This window comes from Palaemon carinicauda, chromosome 4 (assembly GCF_036898095.1).
Source record: "Palaemon carinicauda isolate YSFRI2023 chromosome 4, ASM3689809v2, whole genome shotgun sequence".
In the NCBI taxonomy this organism is placed as follows: Eukaryota; Metazoa; Arthropoda; class Malacostraca; order Decapoda; family Palaemonidae; genus Palaemon; species Palaemon carinicauda.
Window position 1 is genome coordinate 191824643 of NC_090728.1, and position 20628 is coordinate 191845270.

Below are 20628 nucleotides of genomic sequence, written 5' to 3' on the forward strand. Positions count from 1 at the left end.
TTAAACCACACTCTAAAAAGCACAGACCAGCTTGCAGCTCATTTTCTGAAGAACATTTCTCATTCATCACCATCATCATCATCTCCTCTTACGCCTATTGATACAAAGCGCCTCGGTTAGATTTCGCCAGTCGTCTCTATCTTGAGTTTTTAATTCAATACTTCTCCATTCATCATCTGCTTTGTGCTTCATAGTCCTCAGCCATGTAGGCTTGGGTATTCATACTCTTCTAGTGGAGCCCAATTGAAAGTTTGGTGAACTAATCTCTCTTGGGAAGTGCGAAGAGCATGCCCAAACCATTTCCATCTACCCCTCATCTTCTTCTCATCTACATATGGCACTTGAGCAATCTCTCTTATAATTTCATTTCTAATCCTGTCCTTCCTTATAACTCTATTCTTGAGAGGGCTTTGTTATCATATACACTAAATCTATTGGAGATTGTTTTATTGTCATATCATGACTCATGTCTCATTGGCTACAAGTAAATCAAGTGGAGTCTAATCTAGAAAATCGCGAAATATTTAAAACGTAATTCTTTATTTATTTTTATTTCTTTAGTTCACCATACAAGAGACATCGTATAGAACAGACACCCCTATTCCCTTTTATATTAGGATATTTAGAGTAGGAATAAAGAAGGGAATAAAAGGGGAAAATTAGTAATATGGAATCATTGAAGGTCAAGAAAGACAGAATGCAAGTTCAACTTTATTTGTAAACAAGAGGCTTAATTATGGGCAAACAAACGCCCGTGACAATTTATAAACATAATTTCAAACATCAAAATTTTAAGTATTACACTGATTAATTCCTTATTGGGATACTGCTATGTGAAAGCAGTATCTTAAACATTTGCAACCACTGGAAAACTGTAATGATTGTAATTGATGAAGAAAAGACGCTAATTTCATTGGTCCAATGTGTGATTTGAGGGGAATGGTGGAAGGGTAGTTATCATTATTATCATTACTCTCCAACTGATGAGTTATAAAAGCCCTAATACGAGATTCATCCGAGGTGAGTGTTATGATAGCAAACACATATTTAAAACTTATAAAATTTGGTTCTAACCTCTCCATCTTCTATCTCTGAATTGAATTAGATACCTGCGATGATTCATTTAATTCTGACTTCTTGGGGCAACCACAGGAAAGCTGTAATTATTCTAATTGGTGAAGAAAAGGGAGGGAGAATGGCGGAAGTATAGTTCAATATGTGTTGGCTGTGCTCGTTGGATAAATGACGCGGTTGCTGGACATGCCGTGGTCATGATCATGGGTGAAGTCTAGTCGAATCCTGGTGCTTGCTGTTGGGATGAAAGAAACCAGGCTATTAGAGGGTTAAGATATATTTTAAGAAAGGATGGGTTTTTAGAGGGTTAAGATATATTTTGATAAAGGATGGGTGCTTAGAGGGTTAAGATATATTTTGATAAAGGATGGGTGCTTAGAGGGTTAAGATATATTTTGATAAAGGATGGGTACTTAGAGGGTTAAGATATATTTCAATAAAGGATAGGTACTTAGAGGGTTAAGATATATTTCAATAAAGGATGGGTACTTAGAGGGTTAAGATATATTTCAATATAGGATGGGTACTTAGAGGGTTAAGATATATTTTAATAAAGGATGGGTGCTAAGAGGGTTAAGATATATTTATATAAAGGATGGGTACTTAGAGGGTTAAGATATATTTTCATAAAGGATGGGTACTTAGAGGGTTAAGATATATTTTGATAAATGATGGGTGCTAAGAGGGTTAAGATATATTTTGATAAAGGATGGGTGCTAAGAGGGTTAAGATATATTTTGATAAAGGATGGGTGCTTAGAGGGTTAAGATATATTTTGATAAAGGATGGGTGCTAAGAGGGTTAAGATATATTTATATAAAGGATGGGTACTTAGAGGGTTAACATATATTTTGATAAAGGATGGGTACTTAGAGGGTTAAGATATATTTCAATAAAGGATGGGTACTTAGAGGGTTAAGATATATTTCAATATAGGATGGGTACTTAGAGGGTTAAGATATATTTTAATAAAGGATGGGTGCTAAGAGGGTTAAGATATATTTATATAAAGGATGGGTACTTAGAGGGTTAAGATATATTTTCATAAAGGATGGGTACTTAGAGGGTTAAGATATATTTTGATAAAGGATGGGTGCTAAGAGGGTTAAGATATATTTTGATAAAGGATGGGTGCTAAGAGGGTTAAGATATATTTTGATAAAGGATGGGTGCTTAGAGGGTTAAGATATATTTTGATAAAGGATGGGTGCTAAGAGGGTTAAGATATATTTATATAAAGGATGGGTACTTAGAGGGTTAAGATATATTTTGATAAAGGATGGGTACTTAGAGGGTTAAGATATATTTTCATAAAGGATGGGTACTTAGAGGGTTAAGATATATTTTGATAAAGGATGGGTACTTAGAGGGTTAAGATATATTTTGATAAAGGATGGGTACTTAGAGGGTTAAGATATATTTTCATAAAGGATGGGTACTTAGAGGGTTAAGATATATTTTCATAAAGGATGGGTACTTAGAGGGTTAAGATATATTTTGATAAAGGATGGGTGCTAAGAGGGTTAAGATATATTTTGATAAAGGATGGGTGCTAAGAGGGTTAAGATATATTTTGATAAAGGATGGGTGCTAAGAGGGTTAAGATATATTTTAATAAAGGATGGGTGCTAAGAGGGTTAAGATATATTTATATAAAGGATGGGTACTTAGAGGGTTAAGATATATTTTCATAAAGGATGGGTACTTAGAGGGTTAAGATATATTTTGATAAAGGATGGGTGCTTAGAGGGTTAAGATATATTTTGATAAAGGATGGGTACTTAGAGGGTTAAGATATATTTTGATAAAGGATGGGTGCTTAGAGGGTTAAGATATATTTTGATAAAGGATGGGTACTTAGAGGGTTAAGATATATTTCAATAAAGGATGGGTACTTAGAGGGTTAAGATATATTTCAATATAGGATGGGTACTTAGAGGGTTAAGATATATTTTAATAAAGGATGGGTGCTAAGAGGGTTAAGATATATTTATATAAAGGATGGGTACTTAGAGGGTTAAGATATATTTTCATAAAGGATGGGTACTTAGAGGGTTAAGATATATTTTGATAAAGGATGGGTGCTTAGAGGGTTAAGATATATTTCAATAAAGGATGGGTACTTAGAGGGTTAAGATTTATTTCAATATAGGATGGGTACTTAGAGGGTTAAGATATATTTTAATAAAGGATGGGTGCTAAGAGGGTTAAGATATATTTATATAAAGGATGGGTACTTAGAGGGTTAAGATATATTTCAATATAGGATGGGTGCTAAGAGGGTTAAGATATATTTTAATAAAGGATGGGTGCTAAGAGGGTTAAGATATATTTTAATAAAGGATGGGTGCTAAGAGGGTTAAGATATATTTATATAAAGGATGGGTACTTAGAGGGTTAAGATATATTTCACTAAAGGATGGGTGCTAAGAGGGTTAAGATATATTTTAATAAAGGATGGGTACTTAGATGGTTAAGATATATTTCAATAAAGGATGGGTGCTAAGAGAGTTAAGATATATTTTAATATAGGATGGGTACGTAGAGGGTTAAGATATATTTTAATAAAGGATGGGTACTTAGAGGGTTAAGATATATTTTAATAAAGGATGGGTACTTAGGGGGTTAAGCTATATTTTAATAAAGGATGGGTACGTAGAGGGTTAAGATATATTTTAATAAAGGATGGGTACTTAGAGGGTTAAGATATATTCCAATAAAGGATGGGTGCTAAGAGAGTTAAGATATATTTTAATATAGGATGGGTACTTAGAGGGTTAAGATATATTTCAATAAAGGATGGGTGCTAAGAGAGTTAAGATATATTTTAATAAAGGATGGGTACTTAGAGGGTTAAGATATATTTCAATAAAGGATGGGTGCTAAGAGAGTTAAGATATATTTTAATATAGGATGGGTGTTAAGAGGGTTAAGATATATTTCAATAAAGGATGGGTGCTAAGAGAGTTAAGATATATTTTAATAAAGGATGGGTGTTAAGAGGGTTAAGATATATTTCAATAAAGCTGAAGTCCAATAAGCCAACTATCAATGCATTCAAAGTAAAAAAAAAAACTACAATTCTACAAGATGTATGAAGGTAGTAATCATGATAAAAAGGTGATAATAATAGTGTCTGTTATCTGGAATCTTTTTAATGAAAGAATGAAGATTAAGTTTTTTAAAAATGTATGTACTAAAGCATCATGAGCTAAAGTTAAGGAAAGCGTACTTCCTCTCAAGAAGTTGTTGATACTTAGATAGATTCAAGGTGTAAATAAAACGGTAAATCTCTCTCTAAAAGAACCTTATTTATTTGGAACGAACGTGACGTCAATGGACCATCCAGGGTAGTAATCCGATACGGTCTTGAAGTAGAGGATCATCTGATTGCTTGGCGAAGTGAATTCCGTACCGACAGCAATATCAGTACCACAGTAACTGCAAATATAAGAACAGAATTCATTAACCCTTTTACCCCCATGGACATACCGGTACGTCCTTGCAAAAAAATGCTATAAAGATTATTTTTTTCATATTTTTTGATAATTTTTTGAAAAAAAGACAGGCATTTTCCAAGAGAATGAGACCAACCTGACCTCTCTATGACAAAAATTAAGGCTGTTAGAGCAATTTTAAAAATATATACTGCAAAATGTGCTGGGAAAAAAATAACCCCCTGGGGGTTAAAGGTTGGAAGTTTCCAAATAGCCTCGGGGTTAAAGGGTTAACATAACATAAACAACAAGTGCAGCCGTTTCTCGTCCACTGGAGGACAAAGGCCTCAGACATATCCTTGTGAATCTCTGGGATTTGGCCAGTTTTCATCACCATACCGGCCATTGCGGATTGGTGAAGGTGGGAGATTTTCGTCTGATCACAGCAAATCAATCTAGTATGGTTCGCAATAGGCAATCCCTTTCAGCATGTTAAGGTATCTCCACTCGGCTAATCATGACGACACACAATCCCTACCGCGTTAAGGTATCTCCTCTCAGCTGATCATGGCGATATGTAATCCATTTCACCACGTTAAGGTATCTCGACTTAGCTAGTCATGGCGATATGCAATCCCTACCATGTTAAGGTATCTCCACCCAAGAAGGGTAAAACGCAATTGCTGTTTAAATCTACATGATATAGTTTTCTTTTAAAAAGACTGAGCATGTCTCATCTATTCCTAAATGAATTTAGCTCTCTAAATGCTACGAAAAAGATTACAATTTCATTAGTGGAGGTGCGCGAGGTGGTCGTCAGGTGTTAACGGGTGGGCGAGAAAAATGCTAAGTTTATTCAACAAGACAACAAGCTTTTTTGGGCTCAAGCCATGTCGTCCTGATGGACCTTCCATCAGGACGACATGGCCATGTCACCCAAAAATAGATTTTTCAATTCGACCAAAATCCGTTTTATACAGACAGTTGAGAGTAAAAATGACACAAAATTCAAACGGTATAAAACATGATATAGTTTTCTTTTAAAAAGACTGAGCATATCTCATCTATTCCTAAATGAATTTAGCTCTCTAAAGCTACGAAAGAGATTACAATTTCATCTGGCTGTGCCGGGCATCGTGCAAATCGCTGGAATCTTCTACAACAACAATAGCATTTGAGTTCTTACACATCACCAACTGCGAGGTTGGTCGTCCTTATCTCCAGGCGGTCGAAATAACAGCATAAATTTCCATTACAATAAGGGTCCTTTCCATAAAGCTCAAAGGAGTTGAACTTTATCTTCACAGTGTGAGATGCGGGAGCCTGGATCCATTTCACACACTTTATATCTATAAATACAAAAGATATTAAACTCATTAGCAAGAGAATTGGTCTACCCTTCATAGTTCCTATGTTGCATAAGATCTTTCAGAATTCTGACCATCCTTTACATTCAGATCTTCCTAGACAGTACTATCTTACTAGTAACACCACTAGGTATGCAGTTCATTCTAACATTCATGCATTCTCCATCATAAGGCTCAATACTACACAATATTCTATAAGTTTCATTCCAGCTATGACCAGGTTGTGGAATGATCTTCCTAATCTGGCAGTTGAATCGTTGGAACTTCAGAAGTTCAAACTTGCATCAAATTCTTATGTTGAACAAGCTGACATAGACTCTCTTCATAGTTTAAATATGTCAGATCAAGCCCTTGTGCTTATATCATCCTGCTTTTCCAACTAACGTTTAATTAAAAAATGATGAGTGTTTAGGCACCAATTGCTTGCTTATTTCAGTGTTTGCGATTATAGTAATTCTGAAAATGTGGTTAAAAAAATCAAAGTCTTAACGGGGTTTACATAGTCAAAGTTTTTGTCGAACGCGGTTCGACAGACAAGTGTTTGCAGTGGTGTTCGAACGTGTGAACGGGGTATTTGGTTGTCGAATGGTTCGAAGAAAGTCTGTTCTCAACTGACTTTTGTGGGTGGGCTTCATAGTTGACAAACCTTATGCATTTGTGACTGATTCCACCTCTTCGAGCCATTTAACAAGCAGGTTCGACAACCGTGTTCGACAACAAGCAGGTTCGACAACCTGGTTCGACGAAGCGATCGACAGTGTAAACCCCACTTTAGCTATGAAACTGTAGACTTACTTGCTGGATAAGTATCAGGATAATTAGGGGAGGTTACTGTCCCTGCTGCAGTGATATTTGCTGAACAACTCGATAGAAGACTATCTGCAATGCAAAAGATAACATTAACCTTTTTTCGCACAGATAAGAAAATATACATAGATCCTACTCCAAGAAGATCTACTCTCACTCTAATACCTGTCATCATGAATGAACAATTCCTATAGTGAATAGATTTTATAGAACCAAATATACCCCCACCCCCCCCCCACCCCCCAGAAATACTTGAATCAACACTGTTGTTAAAGCAATTATTATGGCTTTGTTTGTCTATATTGTAAACAAAATGATCTGATCTCGATGGAGTGCTTTTTATAGATAAATGTCAGTTTTTACCACTGTACAGTTTTTCTAGATTCCAATCTTTAAATTAAAGAACAAATAACTAGAAAAGCCCTATGAACATGCAGACCTCTGCCACGGCTGTTTATTTCTCGAAACCAGCTTGCCTTTCTCAGAATCAATTTAGACCGTAGGCGTATTTGAAGTGTTTGAGACAACCACGTGCGAAATTGGGGTTAAGGTTAGGGTTAATTCGGTCGACCTTTTGCGCGACCTTGACCTTTAACCTAGGACTTTCAAAATTGAATCACTTCCACGTTTCAACGTAATTAATACCTGAAAATTTCCCTACTCAGTAAAATTGTGGCCAGGAAGTTGTTCACAAACGGACAAACATTGGGGGAAAACATAACCTCCTCCCTACTTCGTTGGTAAAGGTAATTATTGTTTTTCATCTTCGTTTGACTGGGGTTTTATCTGGACACATAACACTTGAGTTGAAATCCCTGTATGTTTCTTAAGGACACAAAACTACAATTATAACAGCAAGCCACATAGCCAGGCTATTACATTCCAAAATATTATTATATAATGACCCTCTTATTTTCTTAAGAATGTTAATAAACTACAGTTACAACTAAAAAAAACAGCAATGAGTATATTAAAATGGCCTAAGATGGTAATTTTTAAATCTGTATGATATCTTTAATCAGGGGTAAATGGAGATGGTTTGGGCATGCTTTTCACACTCCCCATGATAGATTACTTCACTGGGTTCCACAAGGCACTAGAAGAGTTGGAAATCCCAGGCATACATGGCTGAGGACTATGAAGCATGAAGTAGGCGATGGTGAATGGAGAGGAATTAAAAGGTTAAGATACAGATGACTCGCAAAATCTAACCGACGCCCTTTGTGTCAATAGGCGTAGGAGGAGATTATGATGATGATTTCTGTGATGATGTCTTCCAAAAGTGTTGATTCTCATTCTTCAAGTCAAAGCAGAATAGTCTAGAGGCTTTAGAACCTTCTTAAGAAACTGAAGTCCTTCACTTACCAAAATAACTTTGATTAACAGTCTCACAGTTGGAGCCACTTGTCCCATTGGGACATACACAATTGCAGTCTTTTCCCACATAGCCATCGTTCTGACAGGGGTTCGTGGCTAAGTCGCAAGTTTCCATCCATTTTGCTGATGTCCAAATCGATATGAAAAAGTTTCAAGAAAAATTGATTGAATAATTGCATGCCTTCATTACTGTTCAGTATCTAAAACATGATTGCGATGTACACTATAATGATTTTCATTGACAATGTAATTATCTTTATCTATACTGCAATAGTTGAATGGTGGTGCGGGAGGTGGTTGTCATATGTTAACGGGTGGGCGAGATGAATGCTAAGTTTATTCAACAAGACAACAAGCTTTTATACAGACAGTTGAGAGTAAGAATGACACAAAATTCAAACAGTATAAAACATGAGATAGCAAGGTTAAACAGGTTTTTAATAGGAATGTTGGGGGGAGAGCGAGAGATAAAAAAAGCAATAAAGTCACAGTGTACGAGCGTGTATGAAACGTGTGGTACAGCGGTAGTTGCAACTTACCAATGCAGGGATACATCGTGTTAGCCAGTAGTTTATCATAGTGGCTCAGTCCTTGGCTATTACCGATCAGTTCTTGTGCCAATGGATTCTTTGTTGACATTGTGATTTTGCCATTGGTACTAAAATACTGTTCCAGAGAAAAAAAAAAATATTTTGTCAAATGCAGAAATACAACTGTAACTAGGACATGTATTTGATAAAATCATATGTAATGTTGACTACATCTCTGATGAATAGTTTTGTCTTATTCTACTATTGACGGGTCACCTGCATCAAAATTTCGAAACTAGACGAAGGCCTTTGATTAGAAAATTATTTAGAAAATGTTATTCTATGAATGATTTTAAAACAAAACATTCAGGAAGAATTTTAAGGGAAACTAAACCAATTAACAAAGAGCATTGCCCAATTGGTTCTGAAGACCTATTTTGTACTTTAATTATAAATAATGGATTATTAGAAACAAATAGAAATAATTATTTTGAATTTTTTTCACTCAGAATTTTTGAATTATTATTATTAGACAAGCTACAACACTAATTGGACTAGCAAAAAATTGTAAAATGTATAAATTAAAGCAAATGAAAATGTTCAATCCAAAGAGGCATGTTCAACGTACATCTGGCCCATAATGCATATTTGAATTGAAATCATATTTTGTTGAGTAGCTGTTGTCAGTGTGTTTCTGAAAGTTGTTCTTTTTGCTATCCTGTACGTTGTCCCAAATGATTGAGATGTAGTCGTCCCTGTCTGATCGCGACTGCTCGTGGAAAAATCCCATGGCATGGCCTACTTCGTGGGTCACAGTTTCCAACTGAAAGAGGGTGAGAGAGATTAGCAACTGTTATCTAAAGAAATACTTTAGATAATTCTTAATGAAGATTGAATATAAATGTGGTTGCATCCTGAAATTATCAAGGCTAGGCTAGGCTAGAGGCTAGGCAAGATTACGTTAGGTTAGGATAGGCCAGGCCAGGGCAGGCAGGGCCAGGCCAGGCTAGGCTAGGCTAGGCTAGGCTAGGCTAGGCTAGGCTAGGCTAGGCTAGGCTAGACTAGGCTAGGCACGGCAAGGTAAGGTTAGACTAAGCCATGCTAGGTTAGGTTAGGTTAGGCAAGTTTAAACTGGGGTAGGCTGAGTCAGGTTTGGTTAGGTAACATAACGAGATTAATCAAACTAAATAGCCTATATGTAACAGGCTCATCACATTATAACACTACTGTTCAATATATAAGAAGAAGTCAATGTAGTATTTGTACCATCTGTTATGTAAGACTTACGCTTTCGCATCCTTGTCCAATGGACAAATCTTGAGGTGTTGGCTGCATCCCTACGTATGACCAGCATCCAGAGCTTTTAATAAAGTTCAAGTATTCGGCTGGAGCGGTACCACTGATTTCCTGGAATACAATGCAGGTATGTTCCTGCCAGTGGGCTAGTCCTGCCTTGACTGCAGCTTGATTCACTTGTGCTAAAATGATGGGAATTATTTAATGGGGAACTGTCCAATATGATTATCCATGTTCTGCTAAAATGATAATTTAGCATGATTTTTCTCATTTCAGTCTTTAAATGAAAGGAAAACAATTCAAAATATTTCAGTTAATATATTAACACATCAATGTTTTTATTATTATTATTATTACTAGCTAAGTTACAACCCTAGTTGGGAGAGCAGGATGATTTAAGCCCAAGGGCTTCAACAAGGAAAAATAAGGAAAGACATAAATTACAAGAGAAATTATGAACAATTAAAATAAGGTTTTAAGAGCAGTATCAACATTGAAATAGATCTTTCATAAATAAACTATAAAGAGAGACTTATGTCAGCCCGTTCAACATAAAAACCTTCGCTGCAAGTTTGAATTTTTGAAATTCTGCCGAATTATTTTTGGAAAGAATGATTGTTTAAGCATCAAATATTCACTATTATCTAATGGAAATAAAGTCGACATTCTTCACTATGCATATGGCTGCTTGAATAACGTCATACATCCTTATACATCTCTTTTAAGTGATGCCTCTCACAATTAATTATTTCTCTTAGTGATAAATGACAATTTGGGTTGTTGCTATGTGGATCAGGATGACATAAGTTTCTCTTCATAGTTCATATATGACCGGTCAATTTTAGCGTTGTTACTGGTATTTTATGTTCATTACTTCTCATGTATTTTTTTTATTTCCTTATTTTCTTTCATCACTGGGCTATTTTTCCCTGTTGAAGCCCTTGGCTTCTAGCATCCTGCTTTTCCGATTAGGATTGTAGCTTAGCAAGTAGACCCCTATATAATAAAAAGCAAGTGCCTTGATATACAGTATATATATATATATATATATATATATATATATATATATATATATATATATATATATATATATATATATATATATATATATATCCAATCACGCACAGCAGCCTTATCAGACTTATATCATCAGTCTCTCCCCGTCTTTCGTGTGGGGGTCAGGAAGGGAGTAGTCATAACCTGGTGAGAGGGGAACGGGTGTATTGTGTGCATATGTATCTAAATATTTAGCCTTCATTTTTGAAGGGCCGCGTACTCTATTAATGATAATGATAATAATAACACCTTTCTGGCAACATTGATCTCCCATATGTAGGTTCTCTTGCAGTTGCCTGTTGTGATGATCCCATCTTCAGGATAACGATTCCTCTCAAAGACTAGCTTTCAAAGACATTGATTGTGGCTTCCATATATTAGGGAAGATATGAAGAAAAGGTTATAAATGAAAATATGGTGGATTAGAATGTTATAGGCTTGAGGAAGTAGAGTAAGTGCCAGGGATTGTGGAGTCATTTAAAGTGAAATAGATTGGTAGTCGAGTTCTACTTACAATCTCCAAATTTGTAAGGTACGACTGGTGTTCCGCTTGGTCCATTTTTCCATCGATTGGATAAGTACGGTATGGCCTTTTTCTCCACTAGATGCCTTTTCTGTTGGGCATTCAACAGGATGTCGCTTTCAAACAGCTCTTCGCTGTTTACGTGAGTTGGGTTGATGTTCTCAAATCCACTGAGCTGTTGGGGTGGATTGATAGAATATATAAACTATTTAAAAGTTTCTATGGCTCTTATAAATAGATACTGGGGAATATAACAACAGCTTACCTCATTCTTAATAGAATAAGGTAATAAAGTGACTAAATGTAGGACTGAAAATGAATATGAGTAAAACTAAGATAATGTTCAATGAAAATGCTGAGACAGCAAATAAAAGCAATGGGCGAATCTTTAGAGATTGTTATTGAATATACATACATAGAACAGACACCAAGTGTTTCCCCAGGATATAAGGCTGAAATTAATAGAAGAATAAGCATGGGATGGAGAGCTTTTGGTAAAAAAGAGGCCACTTTCTCTAAAAATAATAGTATTTAATGAGATGGCCCTACCAGTATTAACTTATGTATCAGAAACTTGGAGGATTATTAAAGATTAGAACATAAGCTAGTTACAACTCCAATAGTTATGGAATGAATAGTGATTGGAATAACACTAAGAGACAGAAAGAGAGCAACATGGATATGAAAGCCAACTGAACTGGAGGATATTCTAACAGCATGTAAGAAAAGGCCTTTGTTCTGCAGTGGACCAGTTACGGCTGATGATGATGGATAATGAAAAGTTAAAAGGACACGTCTGAGGCCTTTGTCCTGCAGTGGACTAGTAACGGCTGCTGATGATGGATAATGAAAAGTTAAAAGGACACGTCTGAGGCCTTTGTCCTGCTGTGGACTAGTAATGGCTGATGATGATGGATAATGATAAGGTAAAAGGACTTGTCTGAGGCCTTTAAAAGGACATGTCTGAGGCCTTTGTCCTGCAGTGGACTAGTAACGGCTGATGGTGATGGATAATGAAAAATGTGTGCCATGCTATTCTCCAACATTCAGAGAGATAGAAGAAAAAAAGTTCATCTACAGTGTACTTACGTCTTCTCTCCTCAGAAGGGGATGACTTCGGTTCACTTTTGGAGGAGTGACCATGGGGGGATTTTCTTCCTGCGGAGGAAGTAATTTAGTGAGCAATTTGACCTTGGAGGAGATGGAAATATGGCTGAAACAGATTAAAAAACAGTTAGGATGAAATCAAAATTCCCTGTGTTTGCCAGCTCGTGATGTGAATAATTCCATCATTATATTTATCTTGAACAAAAGCATATCAAGAACACTTTGTAAGTTTAGGAGTACTAGTTAGATATTATTATTATTATTATTATTATTACTAGCTAAGCCACAACCCTAGTTAGAAAAGCAGGATGCTAGCAGGATGCTATAAGCCCGAGGGCTCCAACAGGGAAAATAGCCCAGCAAGGAAAGTAAATAAGGAAAAACTAGAATGGAAGTTTAAGAACAATAACAACTGTAAAATAAATCTTTCATATATAAACTATAAAAACTTAAATATAGCAAGAGGATAAAAGTTTCAAAATGACAAGAGGAAGAGAAACAAGATAGAATAGAGTGCGCGAGTGTACCCTCAGGCAAGAGAACTCTACCCCAAGACAGTGGAAGACCATGGTGCAGAGGCTATGGCACTACCTAAGACCAGAGAACAGTGGTTGGATTGTGGAGTATCCTCCTAGAAGAGCTGCCTACCCCGATTTTACTATATAATCTAAATTCATTAATCCAGTTCAATTTGGATTTGCACCTGAATAGCCTCCCTAGCCCCAGTGATGGGCCATAGAGCCAGATTTTTGAAAAAATTAACTGATTGATTTAAAGAGGGATGATGAACAAAAATCAAAGAAATAAAACAATTTTCAATATTACATACATACATATACCAAGGCACTTCCCCCAATTTTGGGGGGTAGCCGATATCAACAAAGAAACAAATTTTTGTATTTATTTGATTTTTTTTCATTATCCCTCTTTAGATCAATAAGTTAATTTAAAAAAAAAAAATAATTCAATATTACTCACCGGAAGTAAGCCATTCTCTGGGTGATCATCCTGTTGGTAAAATAAGTCATATTATTAAAATCAAATTAACTTTGAAGGTTTTCATTAAAGTAAAAAAAAAAAAAATTGTAAAAACCTCGTACGAAATTTGATAAAGGTTAATTAATGTATATTGGATAAAATCTTTTTGTCAATGAGTACTTGTATATACAGTCAAATCAATTAAATTGTATAATTTCATCACATTTTAGGAAATTATTAACAGTTTAAAAAACCGATTTTCTCATATGATATGATTGATGTAACATGTTACCCAATGTATTTGCTTACCAAAATGAGAGGCGGGGGCATATCCGTTGTCTCCTGAAAAATAAGGAATGTGAAGATTAATGGTTTAAGCGTATTATTATTATTATTATTATTATTATTATTATTATTATTATTATTATTATTATTATTATATGCTAAGCTACAATCCTAGTTGGAAAAGCAGGATGCTACAAGCCCAGGGGCCCCAACAGGAAAAATAGCCCAGTGAGGAAAGGAAACAAGTAGAAATTAAATATTTAAGAATAGTAACATTAAAATAAATATTTTATATATAAGCTATAAAAACCTTTTCAAAACAAAATGAAGAGAAATTAGATAGAATAGTGTGCCCGAGTAAACCCTCAAGCAAGAGAACTCTAACCCAAGATACAGTGGAAGGCCATGGTACAGAGGGTATGACACTACCCAAGAATAGAGAACAATGGTTTGATTTTGGAGTGTCCTCCTAGAGACCTAGAAGAGCTGAAGAGTCTCTTCTACTCTTACCAAGAGGAAAGTAGCCAGTGAACAATCACAGTGTAGCAGTTAACCCCTTGAGCGAAGAAGAATTGATTGGTAATCTCAGTTTTGTCAGGTGTATGAGGACAGAGGAGAATCTGTAAAGAATAGGCCAGACCATTCGGTGTATGTGCAGGCAAAGGGAAAGAACCGTAACCAGAGAAAAGGATCCAATGTAGTACTGTCTGGCCAGTCAAAGTACCCCTTAACACTGTAGTGGTAGTATCTCAACGGGTGGCTGGTGCCCTGGCCAACCTACTACCTATAAGTTTGGAAAATTGAACGAGCTACAATTTGAAAAATAGTTAAGTCTTCACAACTATCAAAATTGCCATATCTTTAAAACAGAATACACTCCAAAATCAGACCATTGTTATCTAGTCTTGGGTAGTGCCATAGCCTCTGTATCATGGTCTTCCACTGTCTTGGATTAGAGTTCTCTTGCTTGAAGGTACACTCGGGCACACTATTCAATCCTATTTCTCTTCCTCTTGTTTTGTTAAAGTTTTTATAGTTTATATTGGAGATATTTTTTCTAGTGTTACTGGTCTTTAAGTATTTTATTTTTCCTTGTTTCCTTTCCTCACTGGGCTATTTTCCCTGTTTGAGCCCCTGGGCTTATAGCATTCTGCTTTTCCAACTAGGGTTGTAGCTTAGCAATTAATAATAATAATAATAATAGTATAGCAAATATAATTAACAACAGAACCATTCAATAAAACTCGTATAATGATATCCTTTTTATAAAGTACCCATATATGTTACATTTGTTATTCTTAAATCATATATACAGTATATAATTAACTAGGGGTCAAAACTGTGAGTTCATTCTAACTAGTAAAAAAAAAAAAAAAAAAAAAAAAAGTAAAAAAAAAAAAAAAAAGGATTTTCTGTCGCCTACAATATTTAGGCCTATTCGGTAATTTATAGAAGATGCCTTGGGTAATTTAGTCAATTTTGAGAAAAGAGCACTTGTTGGGTTTACTCGACATTTATTTAAATGTTTGTCGATGCCTAAATGATAGTGGAAGTAGCATATTTATTTTAAAAAAAATTGTTCAGACCTATAATATGTAGGCCTATTTGGTAATTTACTGAAGTAGACTTGGGTAATTTAGTCAGTTTTAGAAAAAAACACTTTGTGGGTTTGCTGACATTGATTTAAAGTCTTTTCTTTATCCCATTTACGTAGAAAATGCTGAGTTGACATTCTTAAATCAGGGAGAATAAATGTTTATTAGGATAGCACCCAGATATGCTAATTAGAAAGAAAATTATGTTGCAGAACGAACAAGATGTGCAATGTATAACATTCTGGGGGTAATATGCCCCAAACATTTCCATTTAAAGGTTTAAAGGACGCTCATGAATGGCAGAGGCAGTGACCTTTCCCTATCAAGCAGGGCAATGCCCTAGAGATTGAGCATATGTACATATGATCAGCGCCCTATACCAGTAGCTGATAATGACTCTACAGATAGACCTATAAGCTCCCCCCCCCTCTTTAGCTCACAGGATGATGATGTTGCAATGGCCAAAGAAACTAACGAGTTTGAGCGTGTACTCGAACCCCACCGGGCAAGGACGTTACCAACAGGCCACCACAAGCCTTTTCGAGAATATAAAAAGAAATAGAGAAATTTTAGACAGTTTTGAAAATTATCCAATATATTCATTTTAGGTAGGTAAGTAGGTCGTAAAAGTCGTAACATTAATCTACATTTCAGCTGGATTGTAACGTAACATTAATCTACATTTCAGCTGGATTGTATCGTAACATTAATCTACACTTCAGCTGGATTGTATCGTAACATTAATCTACACTTCAGCTGGATTGTAACGTAACATTAATCTACATTTCAGCTGGATTGTAACGTAACATTAATCTACATTTCAGCTGGATTGTAACGTAACATTAATCTACATTTCACCTGGATTGTAACGTAACATTAATCTACATTTCAGCTGGATTGTAACGTAACATTAATCTACATTTCAGCTGGATTGTAACGTAACATTAATCTACATTTCAGCTGGATTGTAACGTAACATTAATCTACATTTCAGCTGGATTGTAACGTAACATTAATCTACATTTCAGCTGGATTGTATCGTAACATTAATCTACACTTCAGCTGGATTGTATCGTAACATTAATCTACACTTCAGCTGGATTGTATCGTAACATTAATCTACACTTCAGCTGGATTGTATCGTAACATTAATCTACACTTCAGCTGGATTGTAACGTAACATTAATCTACATTTCAGCGGGATTGTAACGTAACATTAATCTACATTTCAGCTGGATTGTATCGTAACATTAATCTACACTTCAGCTGGATTGTATCGTAACATTAATCTACACTTCAGCTGGATTGTAACGTAACATTAATCTACACTTCAGCTGGATTGTATCGTAACATTAATCTACATTTCAGCTGGATTGTAACGTAACATTAATCTACATTTCAGCTGGATTGTAACGTAACATTAATCTACATTTCAGCTGGATTGTAACGTAACATTAATCTACATTTCAGCTGGATTGTATCGTAACATTAATCTACATTTCACCTGGATTGTAACGTAACATTAATCTACATTTCAGCTGGATTGTATCGTAACATTAATCTACACTTCAGCTGGATTGTATCGTAACATTAATCTACACTTCAGCTGGATTGTATCGTAACATTAATCTACACTTCAGCTGGATTGTATCGTAACATTAATCTACACTTCAGCTGGATTGTATCGTAACATTAATCTACACTTCAGCTGGATTGTAACGTAACATTAATCTACATTTCAGCTGGATTGTAACGTAACATTAATCTACATTTCAGCTGGATTGTATCGTAACATTAATCTACACTTCAGCTGGATTGTATCGTAACATTAATCTTTACTTCAGCTGGATTGTATCGTAACATTAATCTACACTTCAGCTGGATTGTATCGTAACATTAATCTACATTTCAGCTGGATTGTATCTTAACATTAATCTACACTTCAGCTGGATTGTATCGTAACATTAATCTACACTTCAGCTGGATTGTATCGTAACATTAATCTACACTTCAGCTGGATTGTAACGTAACATTAATCTACATTTCAGCTGGATTGTAACGTAACATTAATCTACATTTCAGCTGGATTGTAACGTAACATTAATCTACACTTCAGCTGGATTGTATCGTAACATTAATCTACACTTCAGCTGGATTGTATCGTAACATTAATCTACACTTCAGCTGGATTGTATCGTAACATTAATCTACACTTCAGCTGGATTGTATCTTAACATTAATCTACACTTCAGCTGGATTGTATCGTAACATTAATCTACACTTCAGCTGGATTGTATCTTAACATTAATCTACACTTCAGCTGGATTGTATCGTAACATTAATCTACACTTCAGCTGGATTGTAACGTAACATTAATCTACACTTCAGCTGGATTGTAACGTAACATTAATCTACATTTCAGCTGGATTGTAACGTAACATTAATCTACACTTCAGCTGGATTGTAACGTAACATTAATCTACACTTCAGCTGGATTGTAACGTAACATTAATCTACATTTCAGCTGGATTGTATCGTAACATTAATCTACACTTCAGCTGGATTGTATCGTAACATTAATCTACACTTCAGCTGGATTGTATCGTAACATTAATCTACACTTCAGCTGGATTGTATCGTAACATTAATCTACACTTCAGCTGGATTGTATCGTAACATTAATCTACATTTCAGCTGGATTGTAACGTAACATTAATCTACATTTCAGCTGGATTGTAACGTAACATTAATCTACATTTCAGCTGGATTGTAACGTAACATTAATCTACACTTCAGCTGGATTGTATCGTAACATTAATCTACACTTCAGCTGGATTGTATCGTAACATTAATCTACACTTCAGCTGGATTGTATCGTAACATTAATCTACACTTCAGCTGGATTGTATCGTAACATTAATCTACACTTCAGCTGGATTGTAACGTAACATTAATCTACACTTCAGCTGGATTGTAACGTAACATTAATCTACATTTCAGCTGGATTGTAACGTAACATTAATCTACATTTCAGCTGGATTGTAACGTAACATTAATCTACACTTCAGCTGGATTGTATCGTAACATTAATCTACACTTCAGCTGGATTGTATCGTAACATTAATCTACATTTCAGCTGGATTGTAAGTCGTAAAAACTACAAGGTTATCGTCTGGATATATTTCCTCAACAGTAAGGCCGGGAGCACACTAGCGACTCTGTGGCGCCACAAAGCCACAGCATCGTGTGGCGGGGATGTGGTCTCCCATAGGTTTCCATTGTTTTCAAGTTTTTTCCGCGCAAACTAGCGACTGTGGCTCTCTGTTGCTCATCCCCGCCACAGGCGTGGCGTGGCTTTGAAAACAATAGAAACCTATGGGAGACCACATCCCCGCCACACGATGCTGTGGCTTTGTGGCGCCACAGAGTCGCTAGTGTGCTCCCGGCCTAAGGGTAATGGTAAATTACAAAATTGTGAGGTGTGCTCACACAGACCAGTAGGAAGACAAATATTTACACTAAATTGAAAATACTGATCAGTGAAAATAATACATTCCGTATGTTATGTTGTGAAGTTTGCATTTATTAATTTCAGTGGTATCACAATTTTTTGGAAATTTATCTATTTTTCATATCAATAAGATTTTTGATATTCCTCCAAAACACATATATTAATTTTCATTATCATCAATACTAGGTAAGCTACAACCCTAGTTGGAAAAGTAGGATGCCATAAAGCCAAGGGCTTTGACTTAAAAAAGATAAAATTAGCCCAGTGAGGAAAGGAAATAAGTAAACTAAACGAGAAGTAATGATCAATGAATGTAAACTATCCCAAGATCAATAACAACGTTAAAATACGTCTCTCATATGTAAACTATGAAGACACACTTATGTCGGCCTGTTTGATATGAAAACATTCGCGGCAAATGAGACATACATCTGAAAGTATCAGAAAGTAGAAGGATTGCAATATCCAGATAAATCTAACCTATATTTCAACGAGACAAACTAATCCTGAGATCCTCAGCCAATTGGAAACGACCTTGCCTAGCGTTCTGCTGGACGGGAGATCGAGACCCTTTTTTTTTTTTTGATGGGGTGCATTTGCACCGACTCGCAGCGGTACCCTTTTAGCTCGGAAAAGTTTCCTAGTCGCTGATTAGTTAGAATTATCTTGTCCAACCAATCAGCGATCAGGAAACGTTTCCGAGCTAGAAGGGCACTCCTGCGAGTCGGTGCAAATCTGCCTCACTAAAAAAAACTAACTATAGATAGTTTTTTGTAATGTCTGTAACTAAAGATAGGTTTGGGGGAGCCTATTGATCTCCCTAACTGTCCCTCTCTTGTCCTAGCTTGGTTGGAGAGGGGACTTGGGCGTTGATCGTATACATATATGGTCAGTCTGTAGGGCATTATCCTGCTAGCTAGGGCAATGTCACTGTCCCTTATCTGTGCTATTCAAGAGCGGCCTTTAAACTTTTAAAAGATATAATTTGACAATCGTTTCTGTAACTAACTTGGTCGAGAGGGCAATGTCACTGTCCCTTATCTATGCCATTCATGAGCGGACTTTAAACTTTTAGAAGACACAATTTGACAATCGTTTCTATAACTTACTTGGAGGAGGGGGAAATGTCACTGCCCCTTATCTATGTCATTCATGAGCGGCCATTAAACCTTTAAAAAACATAATTTGACAATCGTTTCTATAGCTAAATTGGTCGAGAGGGCAGGCATTGTCACTGTCTATTATCTATGCCCTTCATGAGCGGACTTTAAACTTTTAAATGACATAATTTGACAATCGTTTCTGTAACTTACCTGACCAAGAGTTCGTCCGATGGTGAAGACCAACACTGAAAGATACCAAGGGAAGCCCATTCTGCCTTATTGGAACTGATCAGCAAGGAAGTATGCTGCAGTAGTAAAACCTGCTGGAGTTTTTATACGATTTCGCTTCTTTGGAATTGTTTCAATGCCACGAATAAACTTTTTTTTTTTTCTGGGAATAACGTCATTTGTGACCTCGTACATGTACTTAGAAAAGTAATTTCTGCGAATCTGTCATAACTTATCTTGGTACGAAGGAATTATCTAAAAGACCTATGCAATTACTTGGTGCTTATCAGGTCATTACGGTGAGGTTTGCGTGAAAAATTGAACTAAACATTTGACCTTGATGTTCAGGCTACA

At 35.8% G+C, this 20628-nt stretch overlaps 1 protein-coding gene across 1 annotated transcript; it reads right to left on the reverse strand.

The window, feature by feature from the left end:
• Positions 1-698: 698 nt before the first annotated feature.
• LOC137640312 (blastula protease 10-like) lies at positions 699-20362 on the reverse strand. The gene is made up of 13 exons (XM_068372945.1): positions 20257-20362; positions 13862-13894; positions 13553-13582; positions 12557-12625; positions 11459-11642; positions 9880-10070; positions 9221-9415; positions 8602-8728; positions 8051-8185; positions 6674-6757; positions 5698-5860; positions 4382-4515; positions 699-1309 (listed from the first exon to the last, which is right to left on the reverse strand). Exons 1-12 carry the CDS (start codon positions 20314-20316, stop codon positions 4383-4385), a joined length of 1404 nt encoding a protein of 467 aa, XP_068229046.1. The 5' UTR covers positions 20317-20362; the 3' UTR covers positions 699-1309; position 4382.
• Positions 20363-20628: the final 266 nt, after the last annotated feature.